The sequence below is a fragment of the Anolis carolinensis genome, chromosome 5 (assembly GCF_035594765.1).
Source record: "Anolis carolinensis isolate JA03-04 chromosome 5, rAnoCar3.1.pri, whole genome shotgun sequence".
Lineage (NCBI taxonomy): Eukaryota > Metazoa > Chordata > Lepidosauria > Squamata > Dactyloidae > Anolis > Anolis carolinensis.
This window is the reverse complement of record NC_085845.1, coordinates 198,033,615-198,059,369: the sequence shown is the minus strand read 5'-3', so window position 1 is coordinate 198,059,369 and position 25,755 is coordinate 198,033,615. Positions and strand designations below refer to the sequence as shown.

Here is a 25,755-nt window from a genome sequence, read left to right as displayed (position 1 = left end):
TTGTCCACAGCTGCATGGTATCTGGTAGACTCCTGCAGAAGAGAGAGGATCCCTCTTGTCCTTCGCTGACCGTAGCATTTGTTGGATTTTCTTTTTGGGTCTGTAGATAGTTTGTAGGTTGTGCTTCTTCCTCAGTTTGCCTATGTGGTCAGTGGTTCCCTTGATGTATGGTAAGAAAGCCTCCGACACCACACTATTCACTTTTCCACATAATCACCAGACAATTGGATACATTTCTGCCAACAATGAACAAGTTTTCTGAAGCCGTCACGGAAGAAGTCGACACTCTGTTTCCGCAACCAGTGTCTCACAGGACCCATCGAGTAAAGATCTTCCGATAGCCAAGCAAAGCAATAATGTGACCCACACGTTCTTGTGAAATACCAATTATGCTTGAAATTTCTCTCTGAGTATAGCTATCTCCAATAGAAGCCGACCACAGAAGATTTTTGGGTTGGAGGAATTGGCCGACATATAGAGAACTGTTAATTGTAGCAAATGATAAAAAAACCCCGCCAAAATTGAAGGAACTAACAACAATACAAGCGATAAACAAAAACGTGTCCTGGTATCAGTATTTCCAAATTAAAGAGGCTTACAAAAGAGATAAACTGGTGGGTTTTGAGCAAGAACAGGGATTCTGGGATAAATTTATCCTTATTGACAAGAAAAATATAACTATAATGTACAATAATCTACTGTCATGGGATACTGAGACGGCGACAGTAACAAATGCAATGATACTATGGGCAAGAAACATAGAAAGACCTATTCAGATGCATGAATGGGAATCAATTTGGAATAAAAAAATCAAATATACATATGCCGTAGACCTGAAAGAGAATTGGCTCAAACTCATACATAGGTGGTATTTAACACCAAAAAAGGTTGGTCTAATGTATAAAAATACAAATAACAAATGCTGGAGGTGTAAAACCCAAACAGGTTCCTACTTCCACATGTGGTGGAAATGTAGAAAATTAGAAAGATTTTGGACTAATATCCTGGAGGAGAGTAATGTAATTTTAAAGACTAAATTTGTTAAAAAACCAGAACTGCTCCTGTTAGGTTTATATGACCCCAAAGATAAGATTGATCCCAATACAGACAAACTTTTTACTTTCTTTATTACCGCAGCAAGACTCGTGATCACAAGATTCTGGAAATCTACACAAACACCAACAAAAGAATTATGGTTAGATAAAATATTGGAAATCAAAAATATGGATCAACTATCCTTTCTGATCAAAAGAACGAATGGAACGACATTGAAAGCTACTGACTGGACCAACTTTGAGGACTATTTAAAGAATAAAATACAAACAAGTAAAGATTGATTTAAAGATTTAAGAAGAACCAAAAATGGAAGTCAACTCACCCACCCACCCCCTCCCTTCCCTACCCCCCTCCACCCCCTTCCCCCCCCCCCCCGTTCCCCACACAGTTATTGTTGTATTGTTTTAGTGTTAATATATGTTTGTTTGTTTGTTGTAAATCACAATAAAAAATCATTTGAAAGAAATTTCTCTCTGAGTGATATGGCAATCGTCCTGAATCAATCTGTCAATCTTCTGCTTGTGAAACTTGGTGGTTTCTGTCATAGGACATACAACTCTTTGTCATGCAAGTCAGATGTTCCCACCTCAACATCTTTAAACTTACTCGCCCAACGACGCACAGGACTCGCATCAACACAATCACTATAAACAGCTTGCATTCTCTGATGAATCTCCTTTGGGGTGACACCTTCTGCTGTCAAGAATTCAATAACTGCACGTTGCTTACGTCGCATTGACCAACCGTCTGCACAGGGTTCTATACTTCACATGTTAACAACACAACCGTTCAATGCTAAGGCTTTCCACCAAATGGAACTGTAGAGGAGAATCTACCTGCCACATACCAGTACAGTGTTCCAGCACTACATCGCGGTTCACTTTTCACGGATTCGCTGTTTTGCAGTTTTTCAATAAACTCTAAAAGACTATTATAAATCATAAAAAATTACAATTTACCGCCTAAGGAAGGGAGGAAGGAGAAGCCAAAGGGAGAGAAAAGGAGCCCAAGCGGCAACAGGAGGAGAAGGAGGCAATTTATCAACACACGATTTGTTGACAAAGACTTAAAATAGTTTATAACTACTAAAATAATGTATAAATATTAAAATAAATATAGTGTCCCTACTTTGCAGATTTTCACTTATTGCAGGTGGTCCTGGAACCTAACCCCAGCGATAAGTGAGGGAACACTGTACTGCCATCTGTTGAGGAGTTACGAAGGTGGAGGCATTACTTTTCATTCAACCCTTGTATAATCAAGGTGTTTTCCCTCCCAATTTTTCTTTTAGAAGGGAATGTAAGCTCTTGTCTTGGAAGCTAAGCAAGATCAGCTTTGGTTAATAATGGTATTCTAGACTTGCAATATGCTCTAGGTTAAGTTTAAGAGAAGTAATTGGCAAAACCATTACTGAGCAATACTTGACTAAGAACAGCCTATGAAGTTTTCCATAAGTCAACAGGGGACTTGAAGGTACACAGGAGCACAAGAACATCTTTGTGAGGCCGAAGGGTTACTCCGAAGCGGCTCTATTCTCATGGAGACCTTTCTTGCTTCTTTCTTTTGGCCACCCCGCCCACCCTCCCTTGAACAACCCAGGCTTAACAATACAGCCTGGGGAGTCTGTTCCTTCCTGCTTCCTGTCCCTTCCCTCGACACCTCCTCCTCCCCAGCGCCTTTCTGCAAAATATTTAGACAAGATCTGGAGCCACCGACATCCCTCCCCTCCATCCCGGGGACAGAAAGTGCCAGGAGAGACAAAGGAGCTTGGAAACGTAACTTTGGGTGTAGGCAGCTTGTCCATATCCTTCTTGATTTTTTGGTGCCCAGAAGGTCTGACCAAAGCAGATAGAATGGGACTATTGACTTCCCTCGATCTACACCAGGCATGGGCAAATTTGGGCCCTCCAGGTGTTTTGGACTTCAACTCCCAGCCGGTAGGCTGTTAGGAATTGTGGGAGTTGGAGTCCAAAACACCTGGAGGGCCCAAGTTTGTCCATTCCTTGTGTCCTTGAACCAGTGCTATCATTCATGTGCCGCTAAAGAAAAAGGGAAAGTCCGGCTTTATTGTGATCCCAGCCCACACCCTCTCCCGTGTCTCTTTTTTTGGAAACGTGACCTTTATGAACATTGAGGGGAGCAAGGAAGCGGCCCCTCCCTTGCTCCGTGACGGATCCTCATGGGAGTTGCTATTCCTGTAATTCTCCAAGCTGCAGCCTCTCGATAAAGAGCGGTAGGGATGTCATGGTGAGGACGTTGTCCAAAACCGATCGAGCTCCAAATTTTAAATAGAGGTTTCTTTATGACTTTTGCTCCCCAACAACTGGGTCAAACAGCCTGTGGATGGAAATAGGAAAAAAAAAATAATATAGCCCTAGGAAGTAAATCTTTGTCAGACATTCGACTTGGGGAATGTTTTTCTCCCCCAGACTCTCAACCTTCTCATGACTTTAATAACTTTTACAGCCTAGGATCCTAGGAGATGTTGGAAATAGCAACCTTCTTCAAGGCTCCACTAGTTATTTGTTATGTACGAGGGTTATCCAGAAAGTAGATTACGTTTTGGAATTAAAAATGAACAAAGTATAGGAAAAAAACATTTACCATATGCAGTTGAAAGCCACACCCAAATGTCACTTCTCAACATAGTCGCCATTCAAATCTAGGCACTTATCATAGTGATGAATGAGCTTGACAACTCCTTCCCCACAAAACTCTGCCACTTGCATCCTCAACGCAGTGTTTTGGCGACAATGCGCAGCTGCGGGGAGGGGTGACCGGCCAAGTTTTGAACTTTGTTTGTGGTTTTTCTATACATTATAACTGTATTCTCAATTCATTTCTGACACGATAAATAAATAAAACCGTCAGAAACTATACCAGGAAAACATGTGAGTTTTCCCTTCTTGGATGCTTTTTAAATAATTAGTTGTAGTTGCTGTCTGTCAAGTCAGCTTTGACTTCTGACAATCCTATGACTGGGTTATCTTAGGTCTTCCAACTGGATTGAATAAATCCACCTGTAGAGGGGTCTTCCTATTTCCTTACTGTTCTCCACTTTGTAGAGCCTTATTGTCTTTTCCATTGAGTCATGTTGTTTCGTGGTGTGTTTATGCCCAAAGTACGATAGCCTCAGTGTAAGCGTTTTGGCTTTAGACCTGGTTTCTTCTTAGATGCATTCATTGGTGTTTTAAAAGTCCATGGGATCCACAGAATCCTTCCTGAGCACCACATTTCGGATGTGCTGATTGCCTTCTTGACAACTATTTTCACTACCCAGCTTTCACAACCATACCTAGAAATAGAAAATGCTATGGCAGGACTTCAGTTGACATTGGTATGTAATGATATATTTTTGCACTTGAGGGACTAGATCAAGCATGGGAAAACTTTTGTTAGGTCGATAATGCACTGTTAGATAGGAATGCATTGGGTGTAACCTCATTGTGTAAAACTGGTGGAAAATGCAGTTCTAATGGACATGTGGTCGCACACCTACTGATAGAGTTAAGTGGGTGATAATGTGGAATTTGAGGGACATACTGAAGACGTTGAGTCATGACAATGTGACAGGCATGTTGAGGGTTGTATCATTCATTTTTGTCCCTGGCTGATGAGGAGCAATGGGTATAAAAGAAGGCAGCAAGCACGTGCTCTTTCTCTTGCCATGATTCTCTTGCTTCTTGCAGAACATCTGTTGCTGATATCTGTTACCGTCATGGGTATATCTCTGTATATGCCTTTAACAGATAGGGGATCGGGGATCCTGAGTAGCTGCAGATAAAGCAATGTGTCAAGATTATAACCCTCTAGTATGAGTTTGGATGAAAACAGAACGAAAGCGTTTTCTTAAACAGTTAGAGGCATAAGGTCAGGCTGTGATATAAAAACTGCTGAGAACCAATAAAGACTCTGCAATGTTTGGGTTGATTTTTTTCTAGCTTGCCTCTGAGACAGTCTGGTGCACAGCAGCATAGGGAGGGCATGATTGAGAAAGGAAAAAACTATACATCACACACCAATCCTACCATGTTTCAACATCCCTCCAAGGGACTCCAACTCCCACAATTCCTAACAGTCAGTAGAGCCAACGTTTGCCCATGCCTGAACTAGATCCTTCATGACTGCCCTCTCAAGTCTTACATCTCTCTTTTTTCATTAGAGGATTTTGGACAATTGAGAATCCAATGAAACTCCTGTATGCATGAGGGATACTTTGCTGGAAGTTCAGTGGAACTATGGATGTGACCAAACACCATTAAATTTGCTAATATTTCCAGCATACTGAAGAGTTGTGCTGGATGATCTATTCTAGAGATTCTCAGGACTGGAAGAGACCACAAGGTCCATCTAGTCTAGCCATCTTCTCTAGGAACTTGTTGTTAATGTGGGATTTGTGTATTGATAGTGTTTAAATGCAGTTTGTGCCATGCTTGTATTGCAACTGATTGCATCATCCAGAATGTACCATAATGTGGAAAGAGTTAATTGCCAAGAAGCTAGGATGACCTTGATGTGTGGCTGGAACTAGGGAGTATCCTGACACAAGTGTTTGTGCATAACGATTACATCAGTTCAGTTCTGTTTAGTTGAGTTCTGTCTGCCTAGAGTTCGAGTCAAGTTCTGTTGGAGAACAGAGCAGTCCTGTGTTCATCTGTCATCTGCAAGTCTGTTTGTGTTGATTACTGCTGCATAGAGCAAAACTTTGTAAATAGTTTTACCAACGTCTCTGAGTGTCTCCTCGTTCTGCGTTCCACTGCTTCCATCCAACTACCGCTGTGCTGCAAATGCTCTGACACTTGTGAGGTCTTCCAGGGCAATTCTTTAATAACCTCTGGGGGAAGCGTACTATAGAAATCCCTTGGAGGATCTCACAAATTCCCCCCCAAATTTGGGTAAGTGAAACTGCAAATTAGAGGTTCTGCGGGTATGTGTATATAACCTACAATTATTTGTTCGTAACTGCTCTGTACTTACCTGGAGATGTCTCATCTCATGACATTTCATTCCCTGGCCTCTTTGAAGGCTATCATTGATGTTGAGAAAAGGGGTTCGTGGGTTTATTGTGAGCCAGACACAAGCAGGTTGTCATGAGAGGAGCCCTGACCAGGATGAGTGTGTTTCCCTCTTGCAGAGCAGCCTGGAAGGCAGCCCGCTGAAGGAGCCCCTCCTGCACGAACTCTGCCGGGCCGTGAAGTCCAACTTCAACAAGAGCCGAGATGATTGCACGGGGAGCTTCGCCTCCGTCTCCGATGACCCCAAGAAACTGGCCGTCCTCCGCGTGTCTGTCACAAGTAGGTATCTTGGGCAACGTCGAGGGCTCTTGAGTTTACATTGAGAACTTCCAAATCTGTGCTTTGCTGCTTTTTCTTGGGAATCGTGTTAGAGTATAGCGTTCCTTCACTTATCGCGGGGGTTCCGTTCCAGGACCTGAAAATCCACGAAGTAGGGACACTATTTTAATTTTAATATTTATACATTGTTTTAATTGTTATGTGGCCTTTCTCCCCCTTGCAAGCCCCGGGGAGCTAGTGAACCCTTCCCTACCAGCGCCGGCTGGGCCCTTGCTCCGGACTGGGGGAGAAAGGCTGCATAACAATTAAAATAATGTTTAAATACACCCCCGTTTCCCCACAAAACAGCGAGTCTGCAAAGTAGCGGGGGAACACTGTATATGGGACTGCAAACTATTTTTGCTCCGATAATGCAAAGATCCCAGTGGCACAACGTGTTAAAGCACTGAGCTGCTGAACTTGTGGATGGAAAGGTCGCAGGTTCGAATTCGGGGAGCGTAGTGAGCACCCGCTGTTAGCCCCAGCTTCTGCCAACCTAGCACTTCGAAAACATGCCAATGTGAGTAGATCAATGGCCTTCATTGACAGCAGCCATGTCAAGTGTGAAAACAATGCCCTACCTCTGTTCTGGGAGCCCTGGTGGCGCAGTGTGTTAAAGCACTGAGCTGCTGACTGAAAGGTCCCAGGTTCAAATTCCGGGAGTGGAGTGAGCTTCTGCTGTTAGCCCCAGCTTCTGCCAACCTAGCAGTTTGAAAACATGCCAATGTGAGTAGATCAATAGGTACCGCTCCAGTGGGAAGGTAACGGTGCTCCATGCAGTCATGCCAATGGCCACATGACCTTGGAGGTGTATACGGACAACGCTGGCTCTTCGGCTTAGAAATGGAGATGAGCACCAACCCCCAGAGTCAGACACGACTAGACTTAACGTCAGGAGAAACCTTTACCTTTACCTACCTAACGCAAAGGCAAAAAAAATAATCATGTTCGTGGTTTGAAAGTGTTATTTCCTGCTTAAGTGTCAGAGGAGAGAAATTGAGACATTATTAAAGCATCTGATGGAGCACCCAGTGGCACGAAGGGTTAAACCATTGTGCCAGTAGGACTGCTGACCAAAAGGTCGGTGGTTCGAATCCAGGGTGCGTGATGAGCTCCTGTCTGTCAGCTCTAGCTCAGAGACATGGGAGAAGTTTAAAACATCAAATATCCGGCCGTCCCCTGGGCAACGTCCTTGCAGAGGGCCAATTCTCTCACACCAGAAGCTATTTGCAGTTTCTCAAGTCACTCCTGACACGAAAGAAAGCCTTTGATGAAGAGATAAAAGCAGGATATAAATAAGTATAATTTATTGGGACTGTCCCTGCCAAACCAGGAGAGTTGGAAGGCTTTGTGGCTAGTTTTTCTCCCACTAAACTGCTTTGCTGCCATCAGATGCAATAAAGGATTATGTCCTATTAGTAGCATAGAAAGAGGTTTAGGTTTGCAAGCACTATATATATATATATATATATATATATATATATATATATATATTCATATCCCACTATTACTCTCTGAAAAGAGACTCAGAGCAACAGGTTGAGTAGAGGTTTGTACATGAATAGAGGTGGAATCACCCTTTCTTTTCCTCTTTTGCAACAGGTGACAAATAGATTTTTTTCGGGGAGGCTTTTCTTCCTGTGCTCTGCTGCCCCCTTGTGGTCAGCCACAGTTTGGGATATACTGCTGTCTCTCAAAATATAGGGCAGGCATGGGCAAACTTCAGCCCTCCAGGTGTTTTGGACTTCAACTCCCACAATTCCTAACAGTAGGGTTGAAGGTTGCCCATGCCTGGTTTGACTTTTCATGTGCATTGTTTTTGTCTCCTCCACCCTCATGTCCTCTTGCTGTTGATATTTTTCTCCAAGTTATTTCTGACATATGACTGCCCTGTGACAAACTTATCATAGGGTTGCTGTGGGTTTTCCAGGCTGTATGGCCATGTTCCAGAAGCATTCTCTCCTGACGTTTCGCACACATTTCTCTCCAAAAATCTGAACCAATGTGTTGTCGAATGCTTTCGTGACCAGAATCACTGGGTTGCTGTGAGTTTTCCAGGCTGTATGGCCATGTTCTAGAAGCATTCTCTCCTGACGCTTCGCCCACATCTATGGCAGGAATCCTCAGAGGCTGTGAGGTCTGTTGGAAACGGGCAAGTGGGGTTTCTATATGTGTGGAATAATGTCCAGGGTGGGAGAAAGAACTCTTGTCTGTTAGAGTCAAGTGTGAATGTTGCAACTGGCCACCTTGATTAGCATTGAAAAGTCTTGCAGCTTCAAAGCCTAGCTGCTTCCTGCCTGGGTGAATCCTTTGTTGGAAGGTGTTAGCTGGCCTTGATTGTTTCCTGGTTCCTGAGTGTTCTTTGTTTATTGAAAACTGCAAGGCCATTCATTGCTAATCGAGGTTGCTAATTGCAGCATTCACATTTGCCTCAAACAGACAAGAGTTCTTTCTCCCACCCTGAACATTATTCCACAGATATTCCAGACAGGAAACAACCAGGGCCAGCTAACACCTCCCAACAGAGGATTCCCTCAGGCAGGAAGCAGGTTTTGAAGCTGCAAGGCTATTCAATGCTAATCAGGCTGGCCAATTGCCTCAAACAGACAAGAGTTCTTTCTCCCACCCTGGACATCATTCCACAGATAAATAAACCCCACTTGCCTAGTTTCCAACACACCTCACAACCTCTGAGGATGCCTGCCATAGATGTGGGCAAAACGTCAGGAGAGAATGCTTCTGAAACATGGCCGTACAGCTCAGAAAACTCACAGCAAGCCAGCGATTCTGGCCATGAAAGCCTCCCACAACATAAACTTATTACAGTTTTTTTTTTGCAAGATTTCTATAGATAGAAGATTGCCAACACCTTCCTCTAATGCTGAAAGAGTACGACCTGTGGGTTTTTATGTCTGAGAACTTATTTGAAGCCTTGTCTCCTGAAGTCTTGGCTTGATCATGTCTTCAGAAGAGGTCCATTACACTATGGAGCAAAAATCTGGGGGGGGGGGGGATCAGTTCCTGGTTTGAAAGTGTTATTTCCTGTTTAATTGTGCAGTACTTGCTTTGAAAGTACAGTAGAGTCTCACTTATCCAAGATAAACGGGCCGGCAGAATTTTGGATAAGTGAAAATTTTGGATAATAAGGAGGGATTAAGAAAAAAGCCTATTAAACATAAAATTACATTATGATTTTACAAATTAAGCACCAAGACATCATGTTTTACAACAAATTGACAGGAAAAGCGGTTCAATACACAGTAATGTTATGTAATTACTGTATTTATGAATTTAGCACCAAAACATTGCAACATTTACTACAAAAACAATGACTACTGCCTTGGATAATACAGAACCTTGGAAAAGTGAAGCTTGGATAAGTGCAACTCTACTGTAGTTGTTATACTCCAGAAACTTAATTTTTGTGGGTGCCACAAACTATGTTGAATTGGTTGAGATTCTATGAGATATTCATTGAAAAACTATAAAAATCTGGGATAAAACTGTTGTTTTTCTCTTCTCCTTCCCTCCTCCATTAGCACACTCTGTAGATGATGAATTATCAGAATCTCTGGTCCTTGGAGAACTGGAGAAGGTAAGCTGGGAAGAGGGCAACCATTCTCAATGTATCCCCCATTCCTAAGCCCACGGTGGGTGACCTCCAGATGTTTTGCTCTTTTGAGTCCCAACTCAAAGCTGTGGCTTTAGACGTCATAACGACGGACGCTTTGGCCACTCTGTCACTCCTTCCCATTCATTGTGTGTTCTTTCAACAGCTTGGCCTGACCAACCTAACCTATGCTGGGAAACCCCTGGACAACGGTGATGACCCCTTCAGCCTGCCCTTGATCATCACCATCGTCTGCATGGCGGCCTCTCTCCTCCTCGTGGCCGCTATCTATGGCTGTTGCCACCAGCGCATTTCCCGGAGGAAGGACCAGGTAACCCTTCAACCATTCCCAGGAATTGCCCATTTTTAGTTGTGAATTTGGCAAATTAAAAATCTGGGTTGCTGTGAGTTTTCCAGGCTGTTGGGATGAGTTAAAACTCTAAAATCAGGATAGTAAATAAAGAACAACACTCAAAAGACAGGAGAATTCCAGACAAGGAACAATCAGGGCCAGTTAACACCTCTCAACAAAGGATTCCCCCCAGCAGGAAGCAATCAAGCTTTGAAGCTGCAAGGCTATTCAGTGCTAATCAAGCTGGCCAACTGCAACATTCACACTTGCCCCAAACAGGCAAGACTTTTTTCTCCCACCCAGATATTATTCCACACATATAGAAACCCCACTTGCTGTCACTTTGGCTCCGCCCATCTCCAGTCGCTAAGCAGCTTAAGCGGCTGAGGGGGAAAAGGAAAGGGCCTGAAGCTGTTAGGAATGGTGGGAGTTGAAGTCCAAAACACCTGGAGGGCCAAAGTTGACCCATGCCTGCTTTGTCGGAATTCCACTCTAAAATAACTCGGAAGACCTTGCAAATTCCCAGAAAGACCATTTTTCTGTCCCTTCCTCTCCGTTCCACAGCAGCGCCTGACGGAAGAGCTCCAAACGATGGAGAACGGCTACCACGACAATCCGACGCTGGAGGTGATGGAGACCTCGGCCGAAATGCAAGAGAAGAAGGTGAACCTGAACGGGGAGCTTGCCGACAGCTGGATCGTCCCCATGGACAGCCTGATGAAAGAGGACCTGGAGGAGGAAGAGGACACGCATTTATAATCCTAGAAGAGAGACACCGGGAGAGAAGGGAGTCGGAGAGAGAAGGAGAGGATGAACTTCATACTAAGCAAAAAAATTGAAATTTGAAAAATGGAAGACTCAAAACTTGCAGCCACAAGTGCCGACACGGAAAGGAAGTATCGCGGTTACAAGAAAGCTTCACGATGGGCGTCCGCCGTGGCCGATTTCGTTTTGTTTGTAAACCTCATTGGCTTTCCCAGCAAATTTTTATGTGTATGTGTATAGATATATATATATATATTGAAGACAGTGCCTCCTATTTAAACGTTGGTTAGGACCGTCAGGAAGGTTCAGAACTGAACAATCCAGACCAGACAAGAAGGGTTAAAAAGGGCTTTTTGTGGATGCAAAGGGACATGGATAGATTGGCACAACCCACCGGGAGGCTGTCTTTCCTGCCATCGATCGAAAGCTGTTTCCTTTTAGGCCTTGTGGTTGCAGAGCGAAGGAAGGGAATCCCAGCAATGGAAAGGGTTTTGAGGATGGAGGTCAGTTCGGTGGGACCAGGGCACATTATGCAAAGCTAAACCTTATATGCAAAATGTCACAATCCGAAGAGTTCGTGCACACATAACTGGAGCGATGGCTTTTGACACCTTTCAGGAACCGTTGAATATGGCAATAGGACAGATTAGTTCAGACCAAGAACGTCATTTTCTCTTTCTGTTTGCACACTCAGGGACGTGACGGAGGGAATCCTAGGAAGGCACATAAAAGATGTAAGCAAATGTTCAACTCGGCATGTTAAAGCCCCACGGAGTCATTGTAGATCAGGCACGGGCAAACTTGGGACCTCCAGGTGTTTGGGAATCATGGGAGTTGGAGTCCAAAACACCTGTAAGGCCCCAGTTTGCCCGTGCCTGTTGTCAATGGTGTAGAAAATAAACTTCTCATTCCCTTCCAGACCTCTCTTAGAACAGAGGTAGGGCATTGTTTTCGCATTTGACGTGTCTGCTGTCAATGAAGGCCACAGATATAGAGCTCAATTTGCCCTGTCACATCCCTGATCTTTGGGCCAGGCTTGAGGTCATAGCAAAGCAGCATTTTTGGCAACCTGAGATTTGTACTGACTGGCATGCATGGATCAACATGCATTTGTACATACAGTCCCATTTCTGCACTGTGCTCATAAGTTTTACTGCAGATTGGTGATACTCAAAGACCATAAACCGGTGGCAGTCTGCAGCCAGTCTCCAGAGAAAAGAGGAATAGGGTTGTTGTATGTTTTCCGGGCAGTATGGCCATGTTTCAGAAGTATTCTTTCCTGACGTTTCGCCCATATCTATGGCAGGCATCCTCAGAGGTTGTGAGGTATCTGAGAATGCCTGCCATAGATGTGGGTGAAATGTCAGGAGATAATACTTCTGGAACAGGGCCATACAGCCCGGAAAACATACAACAACCCTGTGATCCTGGCCATGAAAGCCTCTGACAACACTAAAGAGGAATAGTTGTTCTCAGTGGGCACAAATATGGTACCAGTCCATGGCCCATTGGGAAGAATAACTGATAAGTCCTGTCTCGTAGCTTAAGAAGTCCTGATGTGTAGGTCATTTTTGTTGCAGAAGGAGGACAGAATTAAGTACTAAGAGAATGGAGCAACCAACCTATGAGCAAAGGTTGTCATCGTTGTTGTGTGCCTTCAAGTTGTTTCTCGCTTATGGCAACCCAAAGCTAAACCTGCCACAAGATTTCTTCAGAGGAGGTTTGCCATTACCTTCCTTGTGGGATGTGGGAGAGTGACTTGACCCAAGGCCACCCAACGGGTTTCTGTGGCTGAGAGGCAATTTGAACCATTATCCCAATCCAACACTCAAACCATGGTTCTTTAAGGTTACAGTATTGGGGTCTGTTTCTCTTAGGGCAAATAAGTGGAGAGATTAGAAGAGAGATGTAAAATTATGCATGGCAGGGAGAAGCAATTCTGCATCTCATAATACTAAAACTCAGGATCATCTGCTGAAGGTAAATAGATTCAGGAGAGATAGGGAGGACTTTCTTACACAGGATGTGGCTGAAACTAATGGCTGCTCATTGGGATGGATTTAGATGGAGGTAGAGAACGTTTATAGCAATCATCTGTGATTTTGAGTCAGGATGGCTACCTATTACTTCCATCATGAACCTGTAGATCAGTTCTTGAAGAAGATGGAATGGAAGCTGAGGTTACTCATGGCTGCTGGTGTGCTTCTGTAGGATCTCAACTGGCTCAAGATTGAGTCAAAGAGAAGGTTCTGGTCTCACCCAGTAGGACTCTGTTGTTCTGCCATTCTCTTGGATCAATTTGGAGAGAAAATTCCAGGAAACCCAGAGAAAATATAAATGATGAATTAGCCAGTTGGTGGCTTCATTTTGTTTCACAGCTGGGAGGATGGAGTTGCCTGTGGATAGGAATCATGTGAGACAAATAGCAAATGAGATATTCCGTTCTGCCACAGATCTGTCCAAAGTTAAATTGCCAACATTACTGCCTCCTCCCAAAAAATGTGTTGGGGCCAAATCAGTATAAATTCATCTAAGAGAATGACATTTAATGTGCCCTCAAAATAATTTGCTGTGATATTTGATTTTTAAAAGGGCTCTTTTTAAAGAAGCTACAGCAATATCAGCTACCTTTTGCTTTCCGAAGACAAAGATTTTGTGCCTTTGAGATGCCCGACTAATCCATCAGCCCATTTCACTGTATATATAATAAGAAATCATGATATGCATTGCATGGGTACAAACTACTTCTGGGAAGAGAACTTTCACCAGTACAGCAGAAAGGAGAATTTAAACTCTTCCCTCCCAAGCATTTTTTCTGAGGATAAATTTGGAAATTATGGCTGAGGCCGGAGACATTCGATTTAACTCCCAAGTATGTGGCACACCCCAAATCTCTTCTTTGCTGTTACGTTTTTGTTTTTTTTTAAAGTGGGCTGGAATTCAGTATGAGAGTTGTGTCTTTATAAGTGGATTTTATAAGATATACAATTGAGTATTTTCACAATGTTTGTATTCACCTGAGGTTGTTGTGATGTTACTGCCATGTATACTCTTGCATAAGATGACTTCATATCTAAGTCAAGGGCATGTTTGGGGGCCTAAATTATGGATTTTTATATGACCCACGGATAAGTTGAGAGTCATTCCCTGAAGAGGGAAAAGTTCAAGTGGCCCATGGATAAATTGACAGATTTTGGGGGTCGTTTTTGACTAACATTTCTATACTTATACATGATTATATAGATTACTTAGGGCAATTCATTCCATTGCACAATGGCAGAGTGACTGATGGCCTATGGCTCATGGCACTCCAGTGCGCACCCAGACACCTACACATTTGAGCTTCATGCTGTATAGCTGTTAGTCTGAGCCAAATATAGATTCCCAGCTGTACAGTTCTGTGAATTAGACACAAGGAACCCGATGCAATGTCAAGGCAACAGTTGGATGAAGTTGGTGCAAAGCCTTTTGAGGTGCACACAAGGCCAGGGAGGTTTTTGAAACCCGCACGCTTTTGAAACAGCGAAGTCAAGTCTACCCGCTGGAGGACTGGTCCCTGTTGCTTTGGGATCATGGCCATTTTAAATGCACAGGGCAAAGAGAAAGGGAAGTCGTGCTGAAAAGCAGTCACAAAGTCTTTTCAAATGTTATGATTACGTAATGCTCTTGGTTGTGTTTGTTGCTGCAGACCGGCGGCTTCACTCTCCCCATAAAACTGGAAAAACATGAAGTTTGCATGTTGCGTTCACATTGGTTAAATTGAAACTCAGAAGCAGGAGAGCCAGAAAACAGGCCAAGAAGGCTTTAAAAAACCCAAATCTGTACTAGAAGACCTCTTCTTTAAAAACAGGGGATTCAAATGTGCACTGTTTTGTTTTAATTGTAAGAATTGTGGCTCTGGGTGTGCATAAGGATTGTTCCAAAGACAAGTGTTTGTTGTCTAAGAGAAATGCAATTGACCACTAAGGAGACACAGCAGGATATTTCAGTTTGTTGTTTCATCAGAAGAGAGTATTGTACGCATTGCTGGAGACTCGCAAATTCTGCCTCGGCCCAAACCTAGGGAGGCTTCAGGCATCCCTTTCCAAGGATGATTTAAGCCTCATTATTGCATTTGATAAGGATTAAGGATTGCTTATTTGGTCTTCCCAGCAAAGCCTTAAGGCGACCAAGAGCACAAGTCTGCCTCTTCCAAATCTCCTGGCATTGCCTTCTGTCTCCTTGTATACCATACAGGAAAGTGTTGCGAATCTCTCTCTCATCCGGCTTGCCAAGAAAAATATTTCAAAGGGAAGTTGCTCAAAAGGCAACCCAACCCAGTCCCTATTCAGGAGAGAAAGATGAAGAATGTGATAAAATTCCTTTAAGCTCCGTTAATAGAAGACACCAAAATGGCCTTTTTCGTGAGTCGGCCAAATGAACAGGGAAAGTGTGAGATAACAGGATGGGTGGATGTCAGATCGTTCCTTTATTTTGCAGGGAGATTTATGAGAGTCATTCTGATTTGAGAAAGTACAAGCATTTTTTAAGGCAGAGAAAGGGCACATTTGATTCCACCACCACAAATCAATGGACAATGAAGCGGTGATTAGGACAGTATAGTCGGATCCTCAAACACTGGCAAAGCCATGCATTAAGCATTTCACAGTGATTGTTGTGTCAGCGATGAGAGAAGGAAACATAGCATCTTTTTCTTAGCCTGACTGATGAGCCAGAGCATCGTCACAGAAATGTGGCCATAGATGCCTTCAAGTTGCCTGTCAACTTATGACAACGCCATGAATTTCATAGAGTTTTCTTAAGCAATGAATTGTTCTGATAGTTCATTCCTCTGAAATACAGCCTAGGGCACCTGGTATTCATTAGTAGTTCCCATCCCAGTACTCACCAGTGCTGACCTTGCTTAGCCTCCAAGATCAGACAGGAACCTTATGGGTGTTTAGGTCCATGTGGCCGTATCTTCCTGCATAAATACAGGTTGTCCTGATAATGAGAGCCCAAGACTTGCAGCATTGCTGATATTGGTCCTCTGTATTAGAAAGATTTAGAAACAAATGTGTCTATAAGAAGGCCACCAATATGGCAGAAGAGTCCTGAAGGTATATATTGTCACAAATGGTGGGCATAATTGGGAAGACTTTGCCTTAAAAGGTTTAAGAGACACATGGTAGTTCACATTCCCAAAGTGTCATTATGAAGATGGTGAAGACCACTTCTAGTCCTCCTTTCATTAGCAAATGAGCATTAATGGGTGGAACTTGTAAGGAAAGCAGAGCCCAGCCATATTTAAAGGACTTATTTTATAACTATTCAGTAGGAGTGTGTAAAAGCGGAAGGCTAGAGGGCTGTATTACATTAAATTCAGCTCCTACATTAGACTCAGCTTGATGGTCAAGATGCTAAAGATGTACCCCCAACGAACTGGGAGGTATTGGGTTTTCCTGCACTTGTCTTTCAAGAGCAGTTCAAGAGTGGAAAGACCCTGCAGTTTGCCCAAGGGTTTAGAAACATGTGTAAAAATACTCAATTTTCTTTCCACTTATCAAATTGAGTGGGGAGGCTTGTGCAAAGCCATGTCAAGTTCTGGTTAAGGCAATGAAGTTGTCATCATGTAGTTTTCAAAACTTTTATGAAAACATTAGATGTCAATGTGTTGTCGAAGGCTTTCATGGCCAGGATGACAGGGGTTTTTCCGGGCAGTATGGCCATGTTCCAAAAGTATTCTCTTCTGACGTTTCGCCCACATCTATTAGATGTCAATTCCCCATTCAAGGGTGATACTCACTGTGAAATTGAAATTTGGAAATCCCTCTAACGCACATTGAATGCCCTGAAGAATTTTTTTTAATGATTTTTGGCTCTAATTTGCTATTTTCATTCTCTGTTTTGTACAAAGTGTTTCAGGTCCCATCTATCTGTTAGTCCACCACAGTATGAAGCCAGTGAAAGAGCAAAATGTGTGATTTGTGCCCAGGTTGCAATACAACCTTCATGTCTCAGCAGGAAGACATTTGTTCTCTCTCACGTTCAGGGCCAACATGTAAGTACAAGACTTTGCTGGTCCTCAAAAGAAGACTGTTTTCGTAATTTGGACTGTGCTATTATGTATGTATTACCCCTTCTACTGCTGATTGTAAAATGTATTGTACAGGTTTCTGCAGTGCTCTTGTGCACTGAAACAGGGAGTCTACTATACACTGGAATTTTAACAAGGAACTGGATTTTAAATATTATTGTTGCATTTTCCTACAAAGTATATTTTGAAGACACCACTTTATTTCCAGCAATAAAGAAAAGCTTCTTTTGTGAGCTGCTGATGTATTTCACTTTTGCTGCATACAAGATCTGCCTTCTGATATTGTAGTTATTCTTTTGTTTGAACTCTATTTAGCTCCAAATTTAGCACGCATTCATCCTTGCTGCTTCCTAGTATCCGGTCTGTATCTCAAGCTCAAAATCTGGGCATCACAATGGCTTTGGCTTTGTCCATTGTCTTTCTCTCCAGGGTGGTTCACTGTGAAGTGAGAAGGGAGGGCTGGAAAGAAATGCTTCAAATAAATGTTCTGTTGGTTAATGGGGGGGGGGGGGGACACTTGTAATTGACCACAGAGTCCCCCATGTAATTAAAGTACAGTACAATCCCCCATATCAATGAGAGATACATTCGTGGACTCAACGCTGAAATAACATGGTAAGAATAGGGGCAGGTTCCTACTTTGGGAAAAAAAACCTTACCATTGTATGTGCGGGAAACCATTTTACTACATCATTGTATATAATGAGACTTGATAATCCACAGATTTTAGTATCCATGGGGGTCCTGGAGCAAAACTCTTGCAGATACCAAGGGCCTATCGACTATAATTGAGGGTGACAAGAAATACAATGAAATTGACAATGGAATCAGGACATGCCGAATATTTTCCAAATACACCACAAACCATTATGGCAGAGGCCCATTTAAGAAGACATTAAAAGGTGGATTTGACAATATTAGGGAGGAGGAAAGTTCAACATCAATATCTATAGAGGTAAAATGCTTAAAGAGGTACTGTTCTAATGTGGATAGAAATTAGGCAGAATCTCATGCCACATTTGAGGTCTTGACAGAAGGCCTTGTACAAAAGGATTGGCTAGGTTAGGAACTCTTAATCTGAGCCAACAAAGCAACTCTTCCAAATGAGAATATCTGCTTCTACTAGACTGGAATGCCTCACTTTCATATAAATATGGTGTAGCAGCTTATGAAATTTGCAAGCAATACACACTTCTTAAAAGTATCTTAACTAAGCAGCAAAACCAAGCTTCTCCCATTTGCTTGGAGCAACTCATATGACCAGCACACAAGACTAGCTTGATTTTTTATTAAGAAAAAAATGAACAAAATACATTCTCTCTCCGTATATACATTACATACAGCGTAATTCTACATAGGTAATTTCCTCTCGTCGCTCCAAAGGAATTGTTACAGACTACTTCAACCTGGGATCACAATCATTCACCTCACATCAAGACAGGAGGGGCAAGAGGGGCCGAGAACGCAGGGTGCCATTAATACTGCAAATGGAGAACGGAAAGTGACGGACACATCAGGGAAGCGAGAGTGGCACAACACTGTCCTCGAGGCACCTCTCTATCTCGGATGATCAGAAACGACGCTGTAGGAAGAAAGTCTGCCCCACACTCCATGCAGAAAGTTTCAAGTCATCAAAACATTCCTAATTAAGTCCCGCTCTCCCAGGGCAAAGGAGGTACAACAGTCATGCAATGCTCTGGTCACAGGAGTCATTGTCTCGGATCGAATGACGGCCCAGTCAAGGGGTGCAAGGATTTCGGAGGTAGAAAACAGGGTGCTTAACGGCAACAAACAAAATGGCAAGTGGACCTGATCCATGGTGAATGATCTTTTGGGAATGCCTCCTTTTCTACAGAGCCCAATTGGCATCTTTCATAGCTTACAGATGGTACACCTCACACCATATTTGTGTAAGAGGAAATTAGTCAACATATCTAGGAAAGGAAGCATTATCCAATAAAGCTATCCTCAATTTAATCTTTTTTAAGTATAAAGTTGCATACAAATTGGGATCTTTATGTACTTTTGGTGAACTCCTTTTTTGGCCTTCTCAACTATGATTCTCCAGTTTCTTTGGATTTTAACTACGGTCTAGGTCTGGGGTTTTCAACCTTTTTTCCTCCAATTGTTTTAGATTTAAACTCTCAGTAGCCTCCACCAGTGAGTCAATGGTGACTGATTCTAAGAGTTGAGCTCCAAAGGATCTGCGGTTGAGAACCAGTGGAGCAGATCTAGAAAAAGGCCAGGCAAATAGCCAGATATGTTTGCCAAAAAGGCATGCCTACATGAGAAGTTATTATATAAGTTTACATTGCTGTGCTGTTGCTTACACCAAAGAAATCATAGGAGTCTGGGGAAAGGCTTGGGACTGAATGTGCAAATTTTCTAAGGAAAGATGGAAAGTCTGTTAAAGTAGCAAATGAGTATAGACATACATTGTAGTACGTGATCTATGTTCCCAGACCTTGAACACTCATTAGAAACCAATTCTCTATTTCACAGCATAGGTAATAAAAATAGGGAAAATGTGAGAAATGTGAGAAATCCACAGAATGGGTAGGAGCAACTGCTATGAATGAACAAAGGCTTACTGGTCCTACAGCCAAGCCACAAGAAGCCAGAGGTTGCAGCATTTTCAGGAGCAGAATTTAAGGGGTAGAAGGATGTGTAATTGAATTCTAACCGAGTCTTAGCACTTTAGATGCACGTGGGAGTCTTAGCAAGATTTTAATGTAATTTAACTGTTTATAAGATGGATGATACTATGAAGCATTGTGCAACTTTTATGGCCTGTTTTAGCTAATGGTCTTATGATACTTCGCATATTTTAATTATGTTGTGAGACGTCTTGGGTCCGCTGGGAGAAAGGCGGTATAGAAATTCCTGAAATAATAATAATAATAATAATAATAATAATAATAATAATAATAATAATAATAATAATTGGAGGCATCCAAACCATTCCTAAACTACAAGGCCAGCCAGCTGAGATGACCAAATTACGAAATCCACTCTGCAATTTTAATGCAATTCTAACCACTGCATGGATAGAACTGCATCAGAAGTGTAGAGGAGCATAGAAATGAGGTGCACACCTTGTAAATCAATTGTTTCTATCTGAAAGTTTAGCAGTCGTGAAAGAAGATGGTGATGGTGTGTCCAGGGCATTTTCCATGTAGTCCTCTTTTCCTTCAGGTAAAGGATGCCAACGGTACAGCCCAGGATGTCTAGAGGGCAACCCAAACTATTCCAACCCTGTTCTACTTCTCAATTTTTCATCTTAGCAGGTAGTTTGAATTTTATTCAATCACTCCTAGTATCTTCTGTACCTCAGTCCTTGCTAAGCTCCCACAATTTCACTTCCTAATTCTTTTTCTCATTCCACACTCCTCTGGATAACAGTGGGTGCTGTTCCTTCACCTCCGGTGGCATTTTCCTTTTTAAGACTCACAACCATTGTACCCAAATCCTTCCATCAACTGCTCCCCATCCAAAGAATTATGACCATTAATGGACATTGGTACAGGACAAAACTCAGCTGGTGGCGGGGTGCCAACATCCAGGCACCAGGCATTGCCATTTTCCGTGGTTTTTCACACTTATGCCAACAGATAAGGACTCCTGGCAAGCCACCCAGTAATCCCAAGAACCTCCTTGCCAAAGTGGAGGACCATCTAGACTAGCATTTGGCATCCAACAATGAAGAGATGCTAGACATCTCTGGAAGCTTCCTGGTAAAATATGGAAGCAAAATGGTGGCCCCTGCCTTTTTAACCATCTTGTCATTTATTGCAAGTGCCTGGTCTTACATTTTGTGAACCACCAATGAATTTCAGAAAATCCCAAGGCCTTTGGCTCTAAACTACAAAGGAGTAGCTGTAGTTTCTGGACTACAACTCTAAGCATCCTGCAGTCAGCCTGGCCACACGTTGACCAGGAGAATCTGAGAGCTGTAATCCAAACCAGTACGTTCTCCAAGATGTTAGTAAGTCTGGGATCCCACCATGTCTTGGAGATGACACCAAGATGCCATCTGGTTTATACCCCCCTAAACTGGTACCAACAGGCATCTTTGAGCAATATCATGAGTCCAGAGGCCTGCTTTTGCCCAATCAGTCTTTGCCCAAAGGAACAGGACTGCTTTGTAGGAAGAGCAGCAATCAACTTTAAATTAATCTTTCACTCTACAGAAGGAAACATACATGATGGGGAAAGGGAATATGTTATGAAGTGACATGCATATTACTGAGAATAAAATGTGGGTTCATGCCATGCCAAGAGTCTCTCACTAGTGAGAAAAATATCCTCAGAGGAGCAACTGGACAAATATTTTAGGATCAAAGAGAACTCTTCCTTCCTGCCTTCCCACACAATAATGCTTCAGTGGTGAAGATACAAACAATTTCGCAACACAGTCTAGTTGTCAAAAGCAATACTGGCAAGTACACGCAACACGCTTGACAAATGCAAAATTTATCTTAAATACAAAAAGTTTCAAAAAATTACCTAAGGTCCACACAATGCAGAGAGAGAGAGAGAAAGGGAGGAAGAGAAAAATTGCTGTTTTAAAAATAGGCACTACGTCACCTGATTTCTCTGTTGCAGGTCAATCACTTCAAAGTCCAATCCAGTCATCGTGATAAACCAGCAAACTGCTCTTACCTTAAATTTCCCCTGGTCCACCAATATTTAGGAAGGTTTCTCATTTAATATGTCCCCAAGCTTTGCACTTTGCCTGAACCAGAGATTGTGGGTTAACACAAGCACAAAACAAACCAACAAGCCAACTTTAAACCCTAATTTATGTGAAGCTAGCTTATTTCCATAAATTACAATCCCTGGACAGATCCAGTGGCAAACAGACATTAACCAAAAGGAAAAGGAAAAGCTTCCAAAGGCCCAGCTAGTGGAGTATGATGGGGAGATGTGAGGCAGGAGTTCATTATTGTTTATGAATGCCACCAAAAGCCAGCCATTCTCCCATAATTCTCTCCAAAAGTTATCTCCCATCAGCATGACAAATGATAGAGAAAACATCTGGAGAACATCCATCTGAGGAAGACTGCCATGAGTCATAGTTAACTATGATGTCCAAACACAATTGTGTAATGTCACAAAACATGGGACTTCCACAGAGCCATTGAATTTAGGTGTTCAGCACACAAAGATGGTTTCACCAACTAGAATTTGTTCTTCAGCAAATCATCCCACTAAAAAGGCATCCACACACAATGAAGTTATATAAATTATCAGTGAAGCAATGTTTCCGCAGGATGCGGTTACAAATTATTCTGGACTGAGACTCCCAGCATTCCTTGCAACTGGCTAGTCTGCTTGGAGTTTCAGTCCAACAGCACCTGAAGGTTGATAACCCAGCTGTATCAGCCACTATTAATAAAAGTGTCGGCACACAATTTTAGAAAATCACACACTCTTTTCAATAAATTCCAGTCCAATGTGCATTCCACAGATTTCCTTGGAGAAGGTCGGGCAGCTCAAGGTTTCATTTGAAGTCACAGTTGTCCTAAAACATAAGCAACATAACAACACACAAATACATACACACACAAGCGTACACTGCAGTCTTTTGTGGTTTCCGCCATTCACTATTGTGAAAGAAATCTATTTCATTTAACTAAAAGCAACCTTTTTGAGAGCCACTGGTTTCAATTGTCATGGGCAGGTAAATTCAGACATTACCTTCCTTCCTTTCCTATTATAGAAATGCTTGAGGCTGGTGATCAAGGGGAAGGCAAGCATGGAGGAGGAGGAAAAAAGAAGCCAGGTCTCACCTCAATTTAGTTGACATCACTGAGAGCATAATAAAACCCACATCGAAAAAGCCTGTGTGAATGTCTCCAGGACAGGGTGAGAAATACACGCCTCTCCTGTTGCTGTTGGAGTCAGCCCTAGCCAGATTAGCCAATAGAGAGGAAGGCTGGGAATTGCAGTGCAGCATCTGGACAGCCACAATTGCCAGTCTGAAGAGTATGACAAAAACAGGATAAGACAGATAGTAGCAAGGCCAGGGACAGGTGAAGTGTAGCCCTCCTGCTGTTGTTGGAGAGCAACTTCCAGCTTTGCTTACCATGGCCTATGTTGCTAGGGCAGATGAAAATCATAGTCCAAAAACAGCTGGAGGCCTGCAACCTTGCCCAATCCTGATCCATATAGTTTGTGGGAGATGCTGGCTTGCATCTTGTTAGGGACTCACAACCATTTAAGTGCAGCTTACCTACGTCAAAGTCCCTTATTGAAAAGAGCTCAGAAAATGATAAAGAAATTCAGAGGTTATAGTGCAGGCATGGGTGAACAGCCAGTAGGCTGTTAGGAATTGTGGGAGTTGAAGTCCAAAACACCTGTAGGGCCAAAGTTTGCCCATGCCTGGTTTAGATGGTTAAGAAGGGGCCTGAAGAGGAAACAGGCTGCCATTGGCTGAGCAAAAATACCACTGAACAAGGGAAGACATCATGCGTGCTCACAACATATCCCCTTCCAAGCAAACTATTATAACAAAACAGTGATGGCAGGCTTGGAAAAGAAAGGCATTCTACACAGAGAACATGCTTTCCCTTTCTTCTCTGCCAGCATCGTTTCTGCTATTCCCTGAATCTGAAATCAGACAGGTGGAAAAAAGCTGCATTTCAGAGTTTGTATATACCTTCTTCTATTATTCGGTTCAAAGAGAGTCATGAGGTTTATTGCCAGGCTCTTCCCCTGCCACAGGTTTCTTCTACTGTGTGTCCACTACTACTTTATTCACCAAGCATGGAGTGAGCCTCCTTTCATCATCTGGTTGGATAGTTTCAGTACAGTGCTACCTTCAGAGCATTATGATTTGGCTCCTCAGCCAGATCTGAGGACCGCCAGAGGGCACTGTTTGCCTTCTCTATGGTGAATGGACCACAATTTAGCTCTTCTACACACACAGTCACACTGCAGTTACAAGACTTGAGTCGACAGAGAGAGACAGACATACACAGAGACACACAACCCTCACATAACACCAGCGTCGTCTGCTACTGGTGAAAACACACAGAGAGTAAAGCTGAAAACAACCAAAAACGATTCTTGGGACAAAACTACAAAGCCAAAAAGACCTCCCCCTCCCACATAAAAAAGTCATGGATATGCAGCACACCAGGGACCCCAAGACAGTATAAACAACTCAGATGACCACACAATTCCTTTCTTCTGGTCAGTGTTCATCAACCTTTAAAAACCCAAAGTCAGAAAATATATAATTTGTTTTCTCCTTCAGATGTACGGCAATTATTTTTATTATTATTATTATTATTAGCTGAGTCCCATTTGGCATTACCCATAAAGCCCCTTTCAAAGCTGGCTTGTCCTCAATCGCTGAAGTCCACCAGTCACTCCAATCAATGCGTGTGCACACAAAATTCGTTTTAAAAAAATACTGGAAGCCAAAATCTTCTTTTCCTCCTTGAACATCTCTGTCTCCACCTCTGAAAGCTGCCTGTCACAGAGTGATGAGGTCGACCAGGTTGCCCTTTGGAGGCGTCATGTTGTCGGGGAAGAAGTTCACCAAAGTATCAAACAGCTGAGTTCGTTGGGCGTAAATGTGATCCACATCGGAAAACCCTGGAGATGCGAGAAATGAGAACAAAGGAAGAGAAATCAAACGGTTCAGAGGCTGAAAGGAGTAGTTCTTAAAAGCTGTGTCTACTGGTAAAAAGAAAAATATTTGAAAAATGGCTGGAATTTTTTTTAAAGAGCTGAGAAATTGATGGGAATTTTTGCAGTTAAAGAGTAAAACAGAGCAAAATTCACATGTGCTTGTTTCGCAAAAAAACCCCTACAATTTCTGTAGAAGAGGTAGCATATTTTGCATGGAAAGCAGGAAGAGGAATTCCTATGCAGAAAATGAAGCTTTATAATGTTATAATTCAGGGTTTATTTTGCATAATATTTACACATGAATGATTTGTACAGAAAATAACATTTTCTGTGCTGAGAACTGCACTTCCTGTTCAGAAATTAATACATCAAAATATTATCTACATGCAGAAGATGTCATTTCCTGCACAGAAAATGCAGTTTTGCACAGTTGCTCTACCCTGATCTAATCTACTCGGTAGGGCTACTGTGAAGATACAGCTGATACAGTGGAAAAGCAGAATATATAGTTATCACAGCCTGATCTTTGGGGATAATATCTCAAATATCTTTGGGATATTTTTCTTGAACAAAAGCTATCCGCAGCTAGTGACTTGAGATGAGCCTTCTGTACAATGTCAGAAGCTATAATTTTATGTGCGAGTCAGTGTGATTTTAGAGCTAGAATGGGGCTCTTGTGAGACCAGGGTTCAATTATCCACTTAGCCATGGAAAACCACTGTGTGGCTTTGGACAAGTCACACTCTCTCAGCTCCCGAACAAGGCAAAGGCAAACCTATTCTGAACTAATGCTGTGATAGCTTCATCATGGGATTGTCATGTCAGAAGTAACTTTAAGGCATGCAAAACAATGAGTTTTAAATGCAATCTATGTTCTTAAACTATATGTAAAGTTTATTCTCAGAAGGTAGTAATCTACGCC

The 25,755-nt window shown here is 42.6% G+C and overlaps 2 protein-coding genes across 5 annotated transcripts in view; one reads left to right on the top strand and one right to left on the bottom strand.

Annotated features, from left to right (window-relative positions):
- The window catches only part of podxl (podocalyxin like), a 91,858-nt gene extending 74,433 nt beyond the window's left edge, over positions 1-17,425 (top strand). For 2 of the 3 annotated variants that reach the window (XM_062983318.1, XM_062983320.1), the window contains 4 exons: positions 6,191-6,350; positions 9,929-9,984; positions 10,166-10,330; positions 10,916-17,425. In XM_062983318.1, coding sequence (XP_062839388.1) covers positions 6,191-6,350; positions 9,929-9,984; positions 10,166-10,330; positions 10,916-11,110 — 576 coding nt within the window. In that variant the 3' untranslated portion in view covers positions 11,111-17,425. The remainder of the gene's footprint in view (positions 1-6,190; positions 6,351-9,928; positions 9,985-10,165; positions 10,331-10,915) is intronic. The other variant, XM_062983319.1, reaches the window with a different exon arrangement.
- A 1,040-nt stretch (positions 17,426-18,465) lies between these two features.
- The window catches only part of mkln1 (muskelin 1), a 107,754-nt gene continuing 100,464 nt past the window's right edge, over positions 18,466-25,755 (bottom strand). For both annotated transcript variants that reach the window (XM_003220747.4, XM_062983317.1), the window contains one exon: positions 18,466-24,797. In XM_003220747.4, coding sequence (XP_003220795.2) covers positions 24,676-24,797 — 122 coding nt within the window. In that variant the 3' untranslated portion in view covers positions 18,466-24,675. The remainder of the gene's footprint in view (positions 24,798-25,755) is intronic.